Source organism: Molothrus aeneus, chromosome 11 (assembly GCF_037042795.1).
Source record: "Molothrus aeneus isolate 106 chromosome 11, BPBGC_Maene_1.0, whole genome shotgun sequence".
NCBI lineage: Eukaryota > Metazoa > Chordata > Aves > Passeriformes > Icteridae > Molothrus > Molothrus aeneus.
In genome coordinates this window covers 16,630,775-16,651,325 of record NC_089656.1, presented here as the reverse complement: position 1 = coordinate 16,651,325, position 20,551 = coordinate 16,630,775, and the positions used below count along the sequence as shown (strand labels likewise).

At 41.4% G+C, this 20,551-nt stretch overlaps 1 protein-coding gene across 1 annotated transcript in view; it reads left to right on the top strand.

The window, feature by feature from the left end:
• The first annotated feature begins 1,750 nt into the window (after positions 1-1,750).
• Positions 1,751-20,551, top strand: part of LOC136561279 (polycystin-1-like protein 2) — a 35,601-nt gene continuing 16,800 nt past the window's right edge. Inside the window, 21 exon segments of the mRNA XM_066557522.1 lie at positions 1,751-1,790; positions 1,793-2,197; positions 2,751-2,915; positions 5,464-5,649; positions 6,468-6,578; positions 7,001-7,148; positions 7,708-7,937; positions 8,585-8,989; positions 10,077-10,175; positions 10,892-10,941; positions 12,047-12,152; positions 12,752-12,959; positions 13,574-13,694; positions 13,947-14,088; positions 15,119-15,304; positions 15,474-15,619; positions 16,085-16,279; positions 17,113-17,238; positions 18,083-18,265; positions 19,267-19,391; positions 20,203-20,329. Coding sequence (XP_066413619.1) covers positions 1,751-1,790; positions 1,793-2,197; positions 2,751-2,915; positions 5,464-5,649; positions 6,468-6,578; positions 7,001-7,148; positions 7,708-7,937; positions 8,585-8,989; positions 10,077-10,175; positions 10,892-10,941; positions 12,047-12,152; positions 12,752-12,959; positions 13,574-13,694; positions 13,947-14,088; positions 15,119-15,304; positions 15,474-15,619; positions 16,085-16,279; positions 17,113-17,238; positions 18,083-18,265; positions 19,267-19,391; positions 20,203-20,329 — 3,504 coding nt within the window.

Genomic DNA, 20,551 nt, shown 5'->3' with positions numbered 1-20,551 from the left:
CAAACATACAGTGGCCAATTAACTTAAATGCAGCTGCCCTCAGCTTTGGCTGCTGCAACAGCTTGAATATAAAACCCTTGGACTGGGTGTTCCCAAACTGAAGCCTGTGAAGATTTGTATGGGGCCTGAAAGGGACTCCTAATTTGCAGACACCCCCAAGAGAAGCAGCTGATAATAGTAGTTACACAGTCTAATCTGGGAAGGGGATGGGTGTCTGGGACAATTAGCTAATTAGAATATGGATTGGCCTCCTCCAGAGCTGGGAAATCCAGTCAGAATATTCACATCTTAGCTTCTCCATAAGCTCTCCCTATTAATCAGTCAGAAATTCATGTGGGATCTGCTCCAACAGTTCCATAGCTGAACTCTTGATTTACAGGTATGGTGAGAAGGAAGACATCCAGAATAGTGTATTTTCTTCTCCTTTCCCCTCATCCCCCATTAGTTTTCTACCCATTAAACACTTTCCAATTAACTTTATCTTGAAAACCCTGATAACAGTCATGCTTTTTCCTGCTGAGCAAGACAGCCATAAACTGCAGATCCAGAAAGGTCTTGGGATTGAAGTGCACTTTCAGATATTGACTGGATGCAGTGCATGCACTTGGCTTTGGCAGAAAGCTTTGGAGCTGGACTGGCACACTGCAGGGGTGGGCACTGCCTTCAGCCCAGCAGTGCAGGGCAGGAGGAATTTCTGCACTGCAGGAATCCATCAAACATCAATCCATGCTGACTCCTCTGTGCTCTGCTAACTGGCTCACTAACCCATGTCTAAATATAAGTGCCTGTTCTTCCAGTTTTGGGTTATGGTGGTATAAATTAATAATAATGGCATCAAACTCAATGGAGTTAATGCCAAGGACAGGAGGATCACAATAGCTAAAATCCTTATTTGTACTGTGCTTCTACTAAGCTGGTGGCTTTGTAAACCTGATGGATATCTTTTATAAGGAAGCTGAGATGCATTTAGAGATTTCAGCTCCTAAATGTTGCTGGGCTTGCTTCCCAAAGTCCATCATCAGCCTTTGGAATGTGCTAATAGGGCTCTCAAGTAGTTCTGATGATTAAAGCAATATTTTCATCTTTCCTAAATCATTGATTTAAGTTATGGCCTTCTCTTCTGCCTCCCAGCAGGTATAAATACTGCAGCTCTGAGGAGCTGAGCAGCTTATCTTTTAAGGGATGATGGGAGCATTTCACTTGGGGTGTGGAATTCTAAGCAGACACACCAGTCCAAAATGAAGCTTACTTGGAACAGCTGAGATGAATCTGCACATGCGTAAACAGGAGGGCAGGATGGATCTGATACAGTAATTATAGACATTGCATTAGCATCTAAAGAGGCACCTCAATAATTATTAAAAATAAAGCAATCCAGACCAATTAAATGTATCTAGAGAAGCAGTGTGTTTTCCCATCTCATAACTCCTTCTGTTTCTCTTTTTTTTTATTCTCACTATTTTATCTCTTTGCTGTTGTAAAGACCTCCCAACCTCAATGTTCACACAATGAAGCCTTTGATGTAGGAGCTTTATCTCACTTTTCCACATGTCCAACAGTAGCATATATCAACTTTATCTTCTCTGCTCACAAGGAAAGCAATGATTTCATGTCTTCTCCTCAAACTGATCTAACATGGGATGTGACATTTGTACAATAGAGCTCACAAGGGTCAGTGCAGGGACTCAGCATCAGCACAACACCCCCCAGGCACAATCACAATTATATATTAGAAGTTCTGTTCTGTTCCATGTTCTATTGCTGCTGTTGTGGCAAGCAGCAAAGAGGAAGGAGAATGCTGATGACATGAGAAGGATGACATCTCAAGCTTTTGAAGAAGGGAGCAAAAAGAGTGGTGTCCTGGTAAGCAAGACCAGTGTAATGCACAGCTCTGGGCTGAGAATGTGGCTGGGGATCACAGTTCTGATTTCTCTTGCTGTGAGTTTGGCTGTGGAGGAAGCAACTGATGAAGGAATACCTTGTTCAAAGTACCAGCAAGCTTTCAACCATTCATGCTATGAGTTTGTTAGACTTCAGCAAACCTTCACAGGTGCCCAGAGCTGGTGTGAGAGAGGAGGAGGGCATCTTGTCTTTATTCAAAATGAAGAAACTCAAGAGTTCTTGCAAAAACATATTGCTGAGGATCAGGAATGGTGGATAGGTTTGATCTCAAACTCCTTGCTGAATGAAACTGATGGTAAGTGGTTTTAAAATCTCATCTTTAAAATTCTATCAGCTCATGATGCTTTCTTAACATGGTAGAAAATGCAGTAAGTCCCTTTGTAGAAATCTGCTGAAAAGCCTCTTTTGTTGCTGTATCTTCAGGTTTATATTAAGATGTTTAATTGCCTGCTTCACTTCCTTGTTGCATGTTATCACCCTTTCCATTAGCTCTTGTGGTGGTATGAACACTTGGTGAGTGAGAGCAGCTTGCTGAACCCAGTGAAACAAATGTGCTGGGTTAGGTCTCCAGTGGAAGTCAATTCATCCCACTAGGAAGTGCTGCAAGGTCTGATGCAAGGGAAATGGTGAAATCTTGAGGCTGGGAGGCTGGGAGCACAGCTGGAAGTGGCAGTGTCTCTTTTCATGATTGTATCAGGTTCAATATAAAATTTAATTGAAGATCATTACCCAGACTAAACCATCTCTGCTTCAGCAGGAGCAGGGCTACAATCCTGCTCTGCAGGCTCTGCCTCTAATTGTATTACTGTGGAAAATAAACATTCAGGACACAATTTCTCTGCTTGCAGGGTCAATAACTTGGCTGGACACTTCAAATATCATCTACAGTAACTGGTACAAGGATCAGCCATCTTCCTTCTCATCCATGTGTGGGTACATCCTGAAGAATGCCAAGTATCAGTGGGGTGTGACTGAAAATTGCAGCCAGGAATTTGACTTCATTTGCGAGTTTGGTAAGATGCACAACAGCTGGAACAGTGAAGTGAGTGTGCTGTGATCATGATGGGGCATAAATTGCCTTGTTGCTTTCAAAGTAGCTGGGAAATAACTTCATGAATCTTACTAAATGTGAACAAGCAAAAAGTAATATAACCCCAGCTGGTGCTCTTTTTCCAGTGTGCTGATAAAATCTGATCCAAAGATCTGACCCACAAATCACTGGGAGATGTAGGTGCTCAGCAACCAGACAATAAGGTCCAGGGTTCCAGCAGAGGGTTGATAAAATAGAAACAGATCTGAGAGTGAATATAATGTGTAGCTGTCCACATCTTCAGTGGACATAAGCTGGCTATGTTAAAGCATGGCTACAAGAATAAACTCCCACGGGACCATAATACCTGGGGCTAGGTAGGACCCGTATGGCTGTACCATAAAAACACTTTTTAATGTGTGCCAGAATAATTTCCATTTGTAACTGAAGCAAAAATACAGGCAGGCTTCCAGAGGCACCACTCCTTGCAGCCTGGAGTCAGCAAAAGTGAGAGCAAGTTTTTCTTGTTTCTTCTGAGACCCTTCCACCATGTGAAGTTCAAGGTTTTCCCAGGTTAAGGAAGCAGACAGGAACCTGTACTTCCTGTGCTCAGACAGAAAATCCACAGACATTGTGTCACTCAAATTGTGACTTGGAACAAGCAGTTCTGGAAAGGAATGCTGGCAATATCATCCCTTGAAACATATAGATATGAGGGGAATTTGTGTTCCTCCCACTTTGCACAAGAGTACTTTTAACTGCAGCTACAGCTGTGGTCACAAGCACTGGAAGGACAGTCTGGCTGTGGGCTCACTAATATAAAAAGGCTTCCAATCAAGTATGTAAGTACAGGTTTCCACAAGCCCTAGAACTGCTACTGCCCTGTCCAGCAGTCTGCTACTACTGACATAAATAACAAGTTGTTCTGCAATGAGCAAAGGTAATAAAGTTTTGTTTCCTATCCTGAATTTCTGCTCCACATCCCTTCTCTACTCTCCTCAGCATTCCCAGTTCACCTCCATATCCCCAGCAGGTCCTACCTCTGCAAATACTTTTCAGTGCCTCAGCTCCCTCCCCTACAGCTACTCCAGAGCTCCAGCTGTATGTGCTGGTCACTTGAATTCCATGTCCATGGTATTGATGTAGCTCTTTCTCTTCTCCCTAGATATTGCATTTCATGAAATTTTAGGGTGTTGGAGGTTTATATCTATACATCAAATTTAGCTGAAGATGACTAACATTAAAAATGACTGGGGGAGAGGAAACTGGCAGACAGCACAATCCCTTAAGCTTATTTTTCTTGCAAAGACAGACTAAAATTATTTTTCCATTACAGCCACAGTAGACAACTGTCTGTTTGTAAGGAAACTATCATCTGTTACCATAGGATCTGACTGAGATCCCATTAAATTCAAAGAGCAACAATATCCTACACTACATTCATCATTCCACTACCCAGGAAACCAAGACCAGATCAAGGCAATTCTACCATTTGGTGTTCTGTAGGTTAGCAGTTTATTATAGTAAATATATATGTATCAAAGCAGGCTTTTTACCTAGACACAGACTAAGTTTTGTCCATCTTTCCATGTAAAAGTTGCTGAGACAGCAAATACTGTGAGAAACCTGCATATAGAGAACAAAAAAAAAGGCATGAGATAATGGTCCATACTAGAATTTACCAGCAAGTTATTTTTCAAGCTTATTTAGAGAGCTCTAATCTGCAAACTGATCATGTTGCTATAGTTACAGCCAGGCTTAGCTTTAGCCTTTAAATAACAATAGCACACAATTATTGCAGTGTGCACACACTGGCACTGTTAATCAAGGGACTTGAGGGGAATGATCCAAACAACAACGGGAGGACAATGTATTTAAACCTGGAACAGCTGAAACAAAAACATCCTTTTGCAACACTCCCATATGAGAGCAGTTATTCACATCCTCCTCTTCAGGGTATTAAGTATCCTGATTACTACAGGAAACTAAGAATTCTGAAAGATAATTAACTGTCCCAGATTAATCAAAGAATGAGGTGTATGTATTTAGAGCTATGACCTTACCCATCTGAGCAGTCCTGCTGAATGAAGTCAGTCAAATATCACACAGGAACAAAGGAGTCTCTGTAGGAGAAATGGGATCAGCTCCCATACTTAATATGCAAACTATTCTCCAAAGCAATTACCTGGATATTATGCAATCCATACATCTCTTTCGGAAGTAAGGAGCAACTTGAAACCTTCCAGTATTTCAGGTCAAACAAATGCTAAGAGTTTTTCACAAAATACTATCTATTTTTAAAATTAAAATATTTTTGCTTATTGAAAATGTCCTCAGTATTTAAAGGCAGTAAAAACATTAATCTATTAATTTTTACTATTTTGTAATTTTCTTACATTTTCTTAATTGTTTAGCTTAAAAGGGAGAAAAAGAAAGAAGGACAAACAAAACAAAATGGACATAAAGTAGAATTGTAGCAAGATTTTTCAGAAATTCAAAAAGGTAATATTTGGGGTTTTTTCTCCTATTAGAATCTGGCCAGAGCATTGCTTGTGATAATTCCAATGCCACTGTACAGTGTGGATCAGGAGAAGTGATTCAAATTGAAGAGAGCTTCTATGGGAGGAAGACCCCTCACTACTGTGTGTCAGAGACTCCTCTGCAGTTCGACAGAGATGAAGGCTGCAGCTGGCTCAGTGTCAAGGATGAAGTAGCAGGTGGTATCTCACAGCATTGCTTGTCAGAAACACAGAGCATGGACCAAAGTTCCTCGTGCCTCAAACACTTTATCTGTTTTCCCAGTAGAGTTAGCAAATGGGAAAGTGGATTATTCCTAAAATTAAGGGAATCACAGAGAACTTCTGATGGGGAGGAGGTTGCTACAGGAGGCTGGATAGAAAGGAGGGGTTTTGTGAGAAGTTCCAGAGAAGGAGAGGAGGAGCTAAACGAGGGATTTTTGGGAAGAGCAAAGATTCACAGGAGGGGAGGAGCAAATGAAGGGCAAGGGGTGTGCCTGACCAGGGTGTGGCTGGCTCCTTAGTGTAGGAAGAAAATATGTGAACGCACCGATTCCTTGACAAATTCAGTGTGATACACAAGCTTTGGCAGAGATGGAAGGCAACACATCCAAACAAACCTAACTCCAAAGCAGGGGGGGGTGACAAGGCTGCCACCCACGGGGACATGAGGGCAGGAGGGACCTGCTGCTCCCTGCCACCTGTCAGGCACCCACCCTGCTGGAGCCAAGGGCTTGGATTCTAAACAGTGACTGCGGCCGGTCCCCCGGGAGATTCTTAGGGCTTCCAGCCAAAATTAAACGAAACAATTTTTTTTTCTTTTTTCCTTTTCAAATTCAGCTTTGTTCCAATAAAATGAATTGTTGCTAAGAAATGCCACAAAATAAGCAACACACTAAAGTCAAAGTGATGTGGAAATTTGTCTAGAAATCCTTTTTGTTTCTCAATCATCTTTCATCTGAGCTGTTGTGGCAGTAAAGGCAAAAGCCATGTGCTGATCTGAAATGCTCCCTTTGCAGGCCAGTGTCACGGGCTGCAGGCCTGCCAGGTGGCAGCAGATGGCACTTTCTTTGGAGACCCTTGTCCAGCTTTGGGAAGCTATTTGTCTATTCAATACCACTGCAAGGAAGGTAAGAGGGAGGGGGATGCCCACACAAGAAGCCTGTCCTGTTTTGAGCTGTAACACTGAGACCACTGATATTGATCTTAAAAATCACTGTTCCATCCTCAGGGAAGAAACTGGAATAGTGGTGGTCACTGAAAATAGGCACAAAAATATAGATTCCCTGTCCTAACTGAGGGTTCTGGGTAGAATACAAAGCCCAGAAATTCAGACACATAAAACATATTTAAATGAAATTATGTTCCAACAAGAATTTTGATTACTAGTCATGGAAAAGAATCAGCTCCCTGTCACACCACTAATGCACACAAATTAGCAGCAGTACCAGCTGTGGTTTGGAGCATGCTGGCTCTCAATGCCTGAAAATAAATTGAATTTTGTAAGGAAAGTAGACAAACACTGGCACTGAATTGGGATTGTGCTTTGCAGGTCTGCAGCTGGTTATGAAAGACACATGTTTTGTCTTTGAAAATATCACGGTCACTTTGATCTGGCTGCTCTCACCGTACTCTGGGAACCTTTCCTGTACCATCAGCACTGGAGATGGTCACACCATTGATCCTTACTACCCTCTAACGTAAGATATAGCCTTCAGTTCTCTTCAGACAAACAGTACATGTCATTGCTCGCACTTTACTGAATGTGCAAAGTCTCACAAATGAGATGTTAAAAACTAGATAGCTCAGTAATAGAACATACCTATGAGAGACTTGGATTCTGCAAAAACCTGATTAGAAATCAATACAAAATTTTATATTAAGCTGCCAACCACAATCTTTCTTCTATTATAACAAGTGTTTCCTATTTCCAAGACTATTTATTCCAGGTCTTAAGACTCAAAATTACTGAAAACATGTCAGTAATTGCCAAACTACAAGCAAATATTATTTCCTTAAGTTTAAAGAGTGGGGTTTTGATAACAAAATATAACAAGGACAAATTCTGTAGTTTTTATTTTAATTGCATAGATATCCTGTCTTTAATAGATTAAACATTTTTCTGATGGATTTAAAAATCAGATTTTGTCTTAGTGGTAGGAATGACATTTAAATTAATGAAATTTGGGGATGTGTTATCATGTAAGGTGAAAGACTTCCCAGGATGATCTTTCACAACAAGTTCTCTTTCTATTCTAGACTGGTCAGCAACCTCACATACAGGTACTCGTCTCCTGGGGAGTTTAGTGTTTTTGTGGAGTGCACCAGCAGTGAGTGGCACGTGATGGCCCAGAGGCAGGTGACAGTTCAGGAGCAGGAGGATCAGCTCAGCATTACTGGGTGCTACAGCCAGTACGGGGCAGGGAACAGCTCCTGCTGCCGAACGCTCTATGGGGAGCTGCTCTGGATCCAGGTTCAGCTCACTGGAGGTGAGGATCATTGCTCTGCATGATTTAAAGGGAAGGATTATTATTGCTATCCATCAGATAGAAGCAGGATTGTCATGATGCAAAATAATAATTCTTTTTAGTCAATGCTTTCCCACTAATTGTATTCCTGTATTCTCTCAGTTCCCTTGGAGGGGTCCTTTCTCAGAAATATTTCACCCCCTAAAGCATAAGTATAAACCCTTTTTTCCTATTGACAAAGCTGACATGTTATGTACAAGCATAACTTTAGTCACAAAAATCTATGTGATGCCAGTCAGAATATTTCTATATTTGAAGTCAGAAATTTATGGAAATGCTCCTCTGATTAGATTAAGAGGATTCCACTCTGAGCTGGACACATTTGCTGGTGTACATTTCTTTCTCACTTCAAGTTCCTGGAAGCCACATATGTGCTGAAAAAAATTAAAAATGAGTAGTGTATGTTTGAATTCTCTTCTCAAAACATTCCCAGCAGAAAACACGCAATAGATTTGCATTAAGTCACCTTAAGTGACTTTATTAAAAATGACTGCATTGCTGCAGTGTTCTTGTGACTCCTGTATAAACACTGGAATTCTGCACAAAGCAGCTGGAACTTGTTGGCCTGTTGCACAAGCTGTGAGAAATTTTCATCTGTGTTTTTGCAGGCGATGGAGTAACCTACAGTGTGCTAGCAGATAACATGACACTGAGTGAATCCAGTGCAAAGGAAGGTCTTGTCCCCCATAACCTGACACTCAGCAGGGCCTCTCAAGAGCTGATAGGCCCAGGGATGCACCAGCTGGAAATCCGAGCATCCAGGAGCACGATGGCATCGCAGATCTCTGCGACTATTGCTGTTCATTTAATTGAGCCAGTATCTGGAATTCAGGCTGCAGTGGCTTCCCACACTCTGCAGCTGGGGCAGGACTTGGAGGTGAATGTCTCTGTGTCCCATGGTGCCCCAGAGGAGCTGGTGTTTGAGGTGATTGGATCCAACCAAAGCCAGTGGCACAAAGCAGACGGCCCTCGTGGGGAGCCGCGGGCGTACGGCGTTCCCGTGCCCTGGGAAGGTACAGCAACAGCAGCACCTCCTGTGCTTCCAGGACATCACACATCAGCACAGGTCACATAAACAGGCACAGCATCCTGGGCTAGGGGACAGTAATGCACAGCTGAATTTGTCAGCTTTTCTGACTGCCCAAAGTCTGCAGAGCAGGATGAACAGCACAGTCCTATGTAAGTGAGCTAAAAAATGGAGCAGACAAATGGCTCTGCTCTGCAGAGTCAGAGCAAGGCTTCACCTGATTCTTGCAATGGAAGACACACAGTAAAGAGACATAGGGTTTATTTTTTCATGGCTCCCTCTGATTGAAGTACAAATGAGGACATTTGCTTGAACAGCAAAGTGTTTTCCTCCTATTTGTTCATTATGTTTCAAGTTTAGACTGCTCTGCATTTTACATTGAAGTAATTCATAATCTGAGGAGTTCTCAGTAGAGACGACAAAGAAAAGGGGAGTTTTTCTGCACGTCCATTTCCAACACATAACTTTTGTTGGAGTTAATTATGAATAAACATTTTACTAATATTATCCTTCCATTATTACATAGTCAAAGCCTTTAAAATGTGGAATTAGGCAGATTGTGCCTAAGAGTTAATTAACAGTGGCAGAAGATAAAAAAGTTTCCACCTCTAATGAGCTATTCCAGCCCCATGCCAAAGTGGGAACAGTAGAAGCTAATTATGATTTCATTTCATATTTTTAAATTATTCAATATGAAAGTTTTATTTGTTCTCCCTGTACCCATTTGAACATCCCTTCCCCATAGCCAGAAATTTTCAAACAAGATAACTGCGGTCTCAAGATGCTTAAACTCATTTGGCCTCCAGTGTTTGTACACCTCTACTTTCCTGTGTGGTATCATAGTCAGTTGACAAAGAATTGCATGACAAGGGCTAGGAAAAGGGCAGCTGAGTTATTCAGACGTTGAGATAAAGGGGAAAAACATCCAGGAAAAGCCTTTCAGCAGTGGCCACCCATCAGAAAGCCCCCTGAAAACTCTTAACAGAAAAGAAGGGGGTTTCCTTTACAAATTTACCTCAAACCTGTTGGACTGGGCCCACTGCTACTCTTAACTGGCCCTTTTCCTTCTCTAGGTACTTATCTAGTGAAAGTGGTGGCCATGAATGACTTCTCAAACATAAGTCTGGATCTTGGATTCATCACTGTGTTGGCAAACAGCTCCCATAAAAAAGGTAATTACATTAATCTGACAGTGCTGGTTTTCACCATGGAAGTGTCTTTTTGCAATCAGAGCATTTCATGGAGTGTTTATGGTTTGCATGTAGTAATTGCTTTCCTTCCAGCAACAGTGCTGAAAACTTTTGTGGAGGCTTCTTCCTGATGAAGGCAGATTCCCTGACTTTGATGTAGTCATAAATTAGCATCACTCTGTATATGTAACACATTGCACATTTGCTGTTTGTCCTAGAAATAATGAGTGAAGTTTATGGCTTGGGACATAGCTTTGAAACCAGAAAATATTTGCATCACAGCAGTCTCATAAATTGCTGTCACTAATGGCTTCTAGATGGCTCATCCTTACATTTACAAGAGCAGATTATACCAGCAATAAAATAACCTTAGCACTAATTGTATTGAAAGTTTTCCAGTGCTTTCTACCAATTTTCCTTTGTACATCAGTGAAACTCCATCACCTTCTGTGGATATATTTTGATTTATACCATTATGTTTGAAGAATCAGGATCCTCCCTTGTCTGTGATGAGTTTGTTGTTACCATTTTACCCATTTGACTGTGCTGTTTGTCACAGCTCTGGAGTCTGATTCTTACAGCCCCATCTTTCACACTGTCACAAGTCAAATCCTTTGGATTTAAGTCATATTCACTGAGGATGTCTGAAAGTTTTACAGGTAGCACTAAAATACTCTGTTCTTTTTTGCATTAAACAGATTCTGATAAGGAAGAAGGCAGCTACAAAACAAATACCCCAAAGAAAAATGTAAGTATTATTTAAGGACTTTACTTTAAAATTGCTTAGAGACTTTTCTTACCAGTGAAAGTGCTGTATAAGGCAGGGAAAAGAAGTATTTTCAGCACAGTAAATTATGGACTAGATGTTCTGTTCTCCATATGGCTTAACACATAATCTATACCACAAGTCTTGGAGACAAATGTGTTTACAGGCATTCCATCTACAATGCATAAAAAAGATTAAAGAAAATGAACTTTTCACAACAATTCAGTTTTGTAAGTTAAAATATGTTTAGATGAATTTTTAATTCAACTACTTGACTAATGTAAACCTCTCTCTGGAAAGTGATCCTTCAAGTAGAGTTTAATACATTTTATATCGTTCCCAAGTGTTTTCTGCTTTTGTATTGGAGTGTTTAAATTATCTTGCAATGAAAAATCTCCCAGTTTTTGGCAAACTAAGAAGTTAATGACACACCAATTGCTAGCAGCTGTCCAAATTTAAATAATAAAAATGCCAGATAGAATGTTTTATCATGTTAAAAGTCTAGTTTTCAACTGTAACACTAGCAGATAGACCTCAGACATCTGCTATGGGAGATACACTCCTTCACAAGAAGCCATCATGCTTTACAGATTGCCTGTAAAAATATATTGCATCAGAGGAATATAAATCTAATCCACACCCAAGTTTATCACAGTTTGGTACACAGAAAGACAAACTCACCTACCCCTTCTCCTCCTTGTTTATAGCTGCAATGTATCCAATTAAGATAAAAAAGGAATGCACCAGAAGACAAGTGGTTGTTCAAGGGTTAGAAGTCTTGGTCCAGATGTGAAGGTTTAATAGGAATTAATTTCCTAAGTACCTAGTTTTGAAAATGGGAGCTGCACTCCTAAACCAATTCTGCAATTGGGAAAATTTTGCCACACAATTTTTCTGTGCCATCTTCTTCTATTCCCACTGCTTCTACTGCCACACTACCTCTGCTAAGAGAAAGATCATATAGACTACAGATCTGCATCCAGTGATTTGGGGTCTAAATTTCAGACCTTTTTCATTATAAAGAAGAAACATATGTATGTGTTTATTCATATTTGTGTTCTAACTGATACATTTACTTCTTATTTAGGATCACAAAATATATATTAAACCAAGTCGCCATGTGGATCCTTTCACAACTGTTACACTTGGCTGGCCAGACAACAACAATAATTTCAGTTTTCTCTGGACCTGTGGTTTGTGCATTTCCTGAACTTTTTTCACCAACTTGTACTTGATGAGTAACAAACTCACTGTTGTGTCAGATCCAGTGTTGAAAATCTGACTTAAGGATGCTTCATTTTCTGGCTTTAAAGTTTGTCACTCACTGTACATGAAAAATGTCCTTCTACCCAACCCTAGTTTTGGGACCAAACTAATTATGTATATATTTTGGCGTAGTACTCCATTTTGTCTTCTCCCAAAGGTTTCAGTTTTTCAGTTTTTCAAGATCTACCTGTCCTAAGCTTCTCTCTCATAGCCAAGGACTAATCCCAAGTGACTTACACAGGCACTTGCAAAGTACATGTGTCTCAATAAAACAGCAATAATTAACATTAAACATGATGCAAACACATTTCTGGCTGAAAAAAGGATTGGGATTCAGGCCATCTGTGTTCTATCCCCATAATTATCCCTGACCTCATCCATGACTTTGGGAAAGCCTGAATCTGAATCCAGATTACCAACTCTTTAAATTGTGTTCAAGAAACTTGTCTCTAAAGCTCTTTGAAACTTATGGCAGGAAAGTCCTTTATAAGCTGCTGTTCTAACTATAAAGGAAATGTTTCTGCAGGAGCTTGCTGGCCTGCCTGGAATGAATGTGTGAAGCAACAGATAATCCTAATCAACCAAAGTGAGGTGCAAATCCCACCTTCCTGCCTTCCTCCTCCAAAATCAGCTGTGACTGTCAAGATTACCATCCAAAACCATGGCAGTGAAGAGAGGCAGGATGAGCAATGTCTCTATGTGACTGCAAAACAAGAACTGCAACTGGAAATCAGGTCTGATTTTAAACCTTGGTATTCACAGGTTAATATTATTACTGCACAAGCATAGTGCAAGGCCACAGTTTCCAATAATAATGATAATAAAGTAGTATTGTACTTTTAGAATCATAGAGAACTAGAATCACGGAGTACTAGAATCACAGAATGCTTTGGGTTGGAAGGGACTTTAAAGATCATCTTGTTCCACCCCTCAGTCATGGGCAGAACACCTTCCCCTAGATCAAGTTACTCAGAGCTCCATCCAGCCTGGCCTTAAATACTTCTAGGGATGGACCATCCACAGCTTCTCTGGGCAACCTGTGCCAGGGCCTCAACACCCTCACAGTAAAGAAAACTTATTGTTCTAAATCCGTTTGCATCTTACCATGGTAAAAATTACTGACCAAATAAGTCTTGCTGCATTTTTCAGTCCATGTTTTTGAACACAAACCTTTTACCAACTGAAACACATTCTTCTGAAAACCACTTAGGGTTTTTGACCCCACTGCAGTGTTGGAGATTTCAATGTCAACCTCACTGAAACAACAGGAATAAATGCCATATGATGTGTGTGAAATTTCTCCTAGACATCTCATACTATGTGTAACTCCCATCTTACTTCCTTACAGGTGTGAGGCAAACTGCAAGCCAGTGAATGTTAGTGATGAAGTTGTTTTGAGTGTCTCTGGACAGGACGACTCCCAGGCCATATATTATAACTGGTATTTAGAAAACACATTCCAAAACAAGGTGAGAGCACCAGATTTGTCAAAAATACTGCACACACAAAAATAAATATCCACAAAGCCATATGGCCTCAGTGGGATATTTTGTCAAATGAATGCTCAGAAAATACTAGTGAAGATGGAGACAATGAGTGCCTGGATTGGGAGGGGTTACAATGAAGGGCACCAAACTGCCACCCTGCTCCTGATAAATCACAGGAGAAAGAACAGCAAAAAGCCTCTACTGCCATGTGTTCTCTTCTGTCTGATTTTCCAGTCTACAACACTTCCTCTAGCCTGTGGCCTGACTGGTTTCCAGCAGAACTCTTTGAATTTGCTTCAAAGCAACTCATCCACGTTGAGAATGACCAGCTCCTTCTTGCAGACACAGGGAGAAGCTTTTCAGATTAAAGTAACAGGTAGGGGCTAACAGGGTTTTTAGGGTTTACAGATTCCTTTGAGATAATCTCTGCTGACATGACATATTGATGTCATACATGCATAGCCTCACTGACAAATATGAAGGTAAATTAGTCCACAAGTTGAAAGTGTTACTTTATATGGAAGTTCTTTAAAATAATGAGGAGATAAGTTTGTTCTGGGGTGTTGCACAGCAGGAGAAATTCAGTTATCTCACTCCAAGCTGTTAATAACTTTGTTAAGGCTCACCTGAAACAAAGTTATGCTAAATGCTTGATCAAATAGTAGCACTTTGCTTTATAATCAGACATTAACATACTGGAAATAGTTCTTTTGTGTTATGGTTGATTCAGTAGCAAGATTTCATTGCTCGTTAGCCCAGCCTGCCGTGTGTGTGCCCGATAGGCAGCCCGGTTACTGGGTGGGCTCGATGCAGACCCGGTTACTGGGTGGGCTCGATGCAGACCCGGTTGCTCTGCACAGCAGTTGTTCGGTGGGCTCGATGCAGACCCGGTTGTTCGGTGGGCTCGATGCAGACCCGATTACTCGATGCAGACCCGGTTGTTCGGTGGGCTCGATGCAGACCCCGTTGCTGGGTGGGCTTGATGCAGACCCGGTTACTCGGTGGGCTCGATGCAGACCCCGTTGCTGGGTGGGCTTGATGCGGACCCGGTTACTCAGTGGGCTCAATGCAGACCCGCTTGTTCAGTGGGCTCGATGCAGACCCGGTTACTCGGTGGGCTCGATGCAGACCCGGTTGTTCGGTGAGCTCGATGCAGTCCCCGTTGCTGGGTGGGCTCGATGCAGACCCGGTTACTCGGTGGGCTCGATGCAGACCCGGTTACTTGGTGGGCTCGATGCAGACCCGGTTGCTGGGTGGGCACGATGCAGACCCGGTTGTTCGGTGGGCTCGATGCAGACCCCGTTGCTGGGTGGGCTCGATGCAGACCCGGTTGCTGGGTGGGCTCGATGCTGCCCCAGGCTCTGCTGGGCTCGCTCCTGCCTGACTCCTGCTCCTTCCTCTTGCAGCCAGGACTGAGCGAGGCTACGGGGAGCGCTGGTTCCTGCTGAGCACCGTGCCCCCGCCCGCAGCCCCCGGCTGTGCCCTGAGTCCCGAGCGCGGCTCGGTGCTCACCGCCTTCAGAGTCTCCTGCAGCGCTCCTGGCTCGGCCGGTCCTGGCAGGCAGCTCACCTATTGCTTCTATGTGACACCAGGTAAGTCCCCAGGCCAAGTGTTTGGCTTCTCCTGACAAGAGCAGAGGCACAAGCCGCCCTGCTCTGCAGGGACCTGCTCACGAGTGAACATGCCCTGGGTCCCCTGCTCTCAGAGAGCAGGAGGTGGCTCTGTGCTGTCTGCTCCCTGACCCCTTCTTTCCTGTTTCAGATTCTCTCCTGGATTGTAGCCCAGATCCTGAACTCTTCCCAGTTTATCTTCCACTTGGAGAAGAGGAAAATGATTTTATTTTACATGTGAAAATTATTGTTAGCAACAACTTTGGTGATACAGTTCAAACAAATGCTTCAGTGAAGGTACACAATAGAATTAATTTGTTTCAAGAACTCTCAAGTGGATAACTAACCCATAATTGACTTTTGGAGTTTCCTCCTCTTTTAGATGTACTACTTCCTTCTGAATGTGCCATAATCACCATTTTTCTACCTAACAGAGACGATTCTCTGTGCGCTCAAGGTCAAAAGATCTTCCACTCCCCCTTTTTCTAGAACAAAAGTCTAAAATAATTGTTTGGATATTGATTGAGCAGTGTAAGCCTATTTACTGAGTATCTGTGTAGGCCCAAAAGCCTCTTGCTTCTTCCCCAGTGCCACAGTAAGGAGATCCTTATCAGGCCATTAAAAATAAAACATTGAAAATGGGGAACATGAAGTTTTATGTCCCACTCTATCTAGGCTGTGATTAAGATGATCATGGAAGCTGTCCAAAGAAAATTATAACAGCCTTGGCAATGTTGAGGGCATATCTGATTCCTTCACCAGGTTGGACCTGCAGATATGATGGATGGGAACCTGACCCTGCAGGCTGTGGTATCTGAGAAGGCAAACACCATCCTAAAAGATGGGAACAGCAGCATGAGTCTCTTCCAGCTGTACAAGTCAGTGGCATCTGTCCTTAATCAGCAGATCCAAGAGGAAAGTTTTAACATGTCTTTACAGACAGACACACGAAAAGAGGTCAGCAAAACACTTTCTTGCAGTAAAATGTCATATAATGGACTCTTCATATTCTTTGACAGCTCTTAAGTAATAAAAAGCTCACATATCACCACTTGAAATCAATGAAGGTTTCAAGTTTCTAGCATCTGTCTCAGTGTTTGGCACAGGTCTCAGCTAGTTTTCACTATTTGTCTACATAAATTATTTGTTTTATCATTCATCAGTAAAACAGTTAATTCTCAATTGTTATTTCATTAATTTAAACTAGTTAATCTAAACCTAATTTTCCCAAGCAATTTAAATATCAAATATCAATAAAATGGCATATCTAGAGGGATAAATATCCTATCTAATTTCCCCCAAAAGCACTAGATGGCAGGTAATTTTCTTTAGTCCATTTTAGCCACCAATTGATGTTTCAGTCACAAGCTGATATTTGTACAGTGCTTTGAGTGCCTCAGATGAAGAGATCTAGAGAATGTATCCTTCAATTAAGATCCATTATTTAAATAACATCAATCACACATGGCTCTGCTTTCTCTGGAAGTGGCATTTACACAGTAATTCACATACATTAGTACAAATTCTCACAAGTAACTCTCCTTGCTCTTAATGGATGTTAAGTGTATGAATTCTCTGTGCTGGGAGGTAACATAAAACTCATGATTATATAATTACTAGGGCAAGTGGCATCTTGTCAGTAGAGCTAATATGAGCTCAAATGATCCTTGTTGTGGAGTCTTACTCTACTGCATAACTTACAGCAAGCCTGGCTGTCAATACACAGCACTATTTTCACAGTCCTAATTAGCATCTTGTTCCTTTGCCTAATTATCCCTTTTCATCCCAAGCTCCGAGGGCTGATGCTGACAACTCTCTCTGTTGTTAACATAACATCAATGCAGACTGCTCTGAAGATGTCAGAGGTATTGAAAGAAATCACTTACAGGAGTGAAGAGCTGTCTGTCTCAGCACAGGTAAGAAGCAATTCATCTTAAATTTCCTCACACTAATAGTAGTGACTCTAATTATCCCACTGACCTTGGAAGAGTTTCAGTGCCTTATAATTATCTGTTCTTACCTGTTTTTTCAACTGTACCAGTATGTGTATTTTGACCAGCTGTATTTTGACTCTGTTTAGAGTAAGTAAATTCAAGTCTCAGATATTATCTCAGCAATCTCTACAACCAGGCTATGACCATTACATTCATCATACATTTTTGAGACAGAATCCTTAACTTTTAGTCAGAAACATGTCAGGGTGCACGTTTTCTCCTGTAAAGCACTTTTAGAACCCTGAAGAAGAACTGCCCCAAGAGGGTTTTTCTAGAATTGCCCACATTCGTTCATCCCTGATCCTGGCACTGCACAAAATGCAGATAGGCAATGGTCAAGGATCATGTCAGCACCCAGGGGAGCTGGGCACGAATGTGCAGGTTGGTCTCACAATAGTATCTCTTGAGTCTTGTCTGGAAACAAGGCATTATTAGTAGCTGATGCTATTTATGGTTATGGGGTGAGGATATGGCAGGACAGAACAAACTGTCACTGGGGGAAGTTTCCCAAATATGCAGGCAATAAGAACAGCTGCCCTGATTTCTGATGTATTATAGAGTTGGAGCGTGACAATGGCTTGGAGCATTTCAGCAGGATGTGGTTAACTTTGGCAAGACAAGAACACAGCTCAGATCCAGCTCTTACCCAACAGAAAGGCTGCTCAGCATTCACAGGCTGTGGGGAGGGATGCAAGCCTGCAGTGAATTTGCTTGGCTCCTTCACTATCCTGGGCTAAAATCCGGCTAATGTCAGTTTCTTCTGCAGGTGGAAGCCAGCAACACTCTGAAACATGTCAGTGCCTCCTTGCTCACTGTAAACACAGAGCACAGCAGAGATGGTCAGGAGTTAAAGGAAGCAGCCAACTATTTGTTTAATGCAGTGAGCAGTGTTCTTAAAGCTTCTGTAGAAATCAGAGCTGGGAACACTTCAGTGCCAAAGGCAAAGCAGGTAATTTAGATTTGGTCCAGTTTGTACTGTACCATGTGTGAATATTTGTTTGCTTTGGGAGGTTTTTAAAATCTCTGCTGTCTCTTGTATTTTTAAATTGCCACTGGGAAAGGTTCATTGTGACACCATGATAGACTTGAATATCAGAGGAAACTTCTCCCCAGTTAGACAAGTTAGATTGGATATCTGTTAATGAAAATGATAGAGGCCTCTTAAGACTTGTTACATTGAAAGCTGAACAGGACAGGGAACAGAGCATCAGCTCTGACCCCTCATTGATGACAAGCATGTTGCGATTTTTTTCAGATTTGCTTCTATCCCGTCCTTTTGCCCCATAATTCAAGGAAGCCACAGGTATTAAACATTCATGATTGCCACCACTACTTCACAACTTGAAGGAGCTCTGGTTGCTGCTGACACTTTTTCAGAAAGCTCTGATTATCTGTTCAGAAAGACACAACTTATCTGTTTTGTCCTGCCCTTTCCTATCTATATGTGAATTGTCACAGCTAACTCTGTGAGTGTCCTGGGCTTGAACATATTTTAATTTCATCACTGCAAGGAAGTAGGGATGAAATAAATCTGAGAGAAAAGATTATCAACTGGACAAGTTTTCCAACAATAACCCACTAATAATACACAACTGACATGTAATGAGGTCTTGCTTTTCCAAGTAACAAAACACTAACACGTGCAGCTAAGGGCATTAATACACAAAAGTACATGAATGTATTGATAGATGTCATGCTTGTAATTTCAATATATATAGGTTATAAATATAACAATATAGAAGTAAAAATCTGTAAGGCATTTATTTGCCACAATGAGAATTACAGAAACTAAATTGCAATAGAATAACTTTCTCTGAGATTAGGAAGCTTATCACCAAGTTTGTCAGCTTAGTAAAACACCAAAATTAAATGGAAGCAATGACAAATAATGTGCAGCTTGATAATCCTGAGTACCTTTGTTGTAAGTTTCCTCCTCCAATTCTTTTCCAGAGTTCAGTGTCACACCAGCTCCTGAGTACAGTTGAAAATCTCCAGAGTGCCCTTCTGTTTGGGAAGGCACCGGGTGATGAGCCAACAGTGCTCACCTCTCCCTCTGCCACAATGTATATGCACAGGTAAAAGCTGCAGTGTCCCCCACCGAAGCTTTTGTGAGCTACAAATGTTAATTCCATTGTGCTAAAACACAGTCTTTGAAAGTAACTAAATACTGTAGGATAATGACAATTTCGAGAGTGCATCAAGTCTGTTGTTAGTGACTGATAGTAAGAACAGTTTGGACTCCAGAAGCATCACCTTAGAAATTCCCATGCTGTGTGTTCTTTAACCAGCAGAGAATTTGCTACAATTTCCTGAATGAGGCAGTAGTCACTTACTTTTGAAATTATGTCGAAAACTCATGTCATACCAGCTAAGGGTTTCTTCTCTTTTCCAAGTTGCCAATAATGACATGTTATATGGAACTGTAAGCAGCTTGGCAGAAGCAAATAAAATCCTGAGGAGCCTGATGAGCATTTTCCATTCCCTATAATCATCCCTAAATTGTTCCCTGAGAGCCTGGTTTTCATCCACATCAAACTGTGCATTCAAATCAAGAGCATGTTCACACAGAAACCAAGGCTTTCAAATAAGTACACCTTGGTAAAACTTCCTCTCCAGATGTGCCAATTCCACCCCTTTTTTGATGATTCTATGGTAGTATTACATGGAGTACTGCATCAGGGACAGATTCATGTACAAAGTATTTACTGGCAGACTTAGAAATAGTTTTGCAAATAAATTATATTCTTGAAGAGAGAAAGATTCCTCTGTAGATATTAAGTCCATGCTATTGATGTTTGGGGTTTTTTTTTCTGGTGGCTATTCTTCCTTTTATTATTTTCTTTCTCTTTTATTCTGCTTTGCTTATGCCCAACCCTAACTGGACAGATTACAAACAGAAAGCATGGATAGCACATCCATTAACATCTCCAATTCCAGCTCTGCCAGCTTTACTCTCCCACCTGCTTCCTCTCTCAATATTTCAGGAGTTGATGGCGAAACAGTGGATATAAGGGCAAGTAAACAGCTTTCATCTAACTGTATTTGATATCCAGCTTACATTCCTCATCTAATGGTTTTAGAATTGTTTATCCTTTCACAATGAACACACAAGCACGTGTCCTTCCTCCTGTCATGCCAATAAAATTATTTGAAATTATTGGTCAAAGAAGCCTTCATTTATCTTAGTTGCATGAGGGTGGTTCAGCAAAAACAACTGAATTCTTAAATTCCCCGT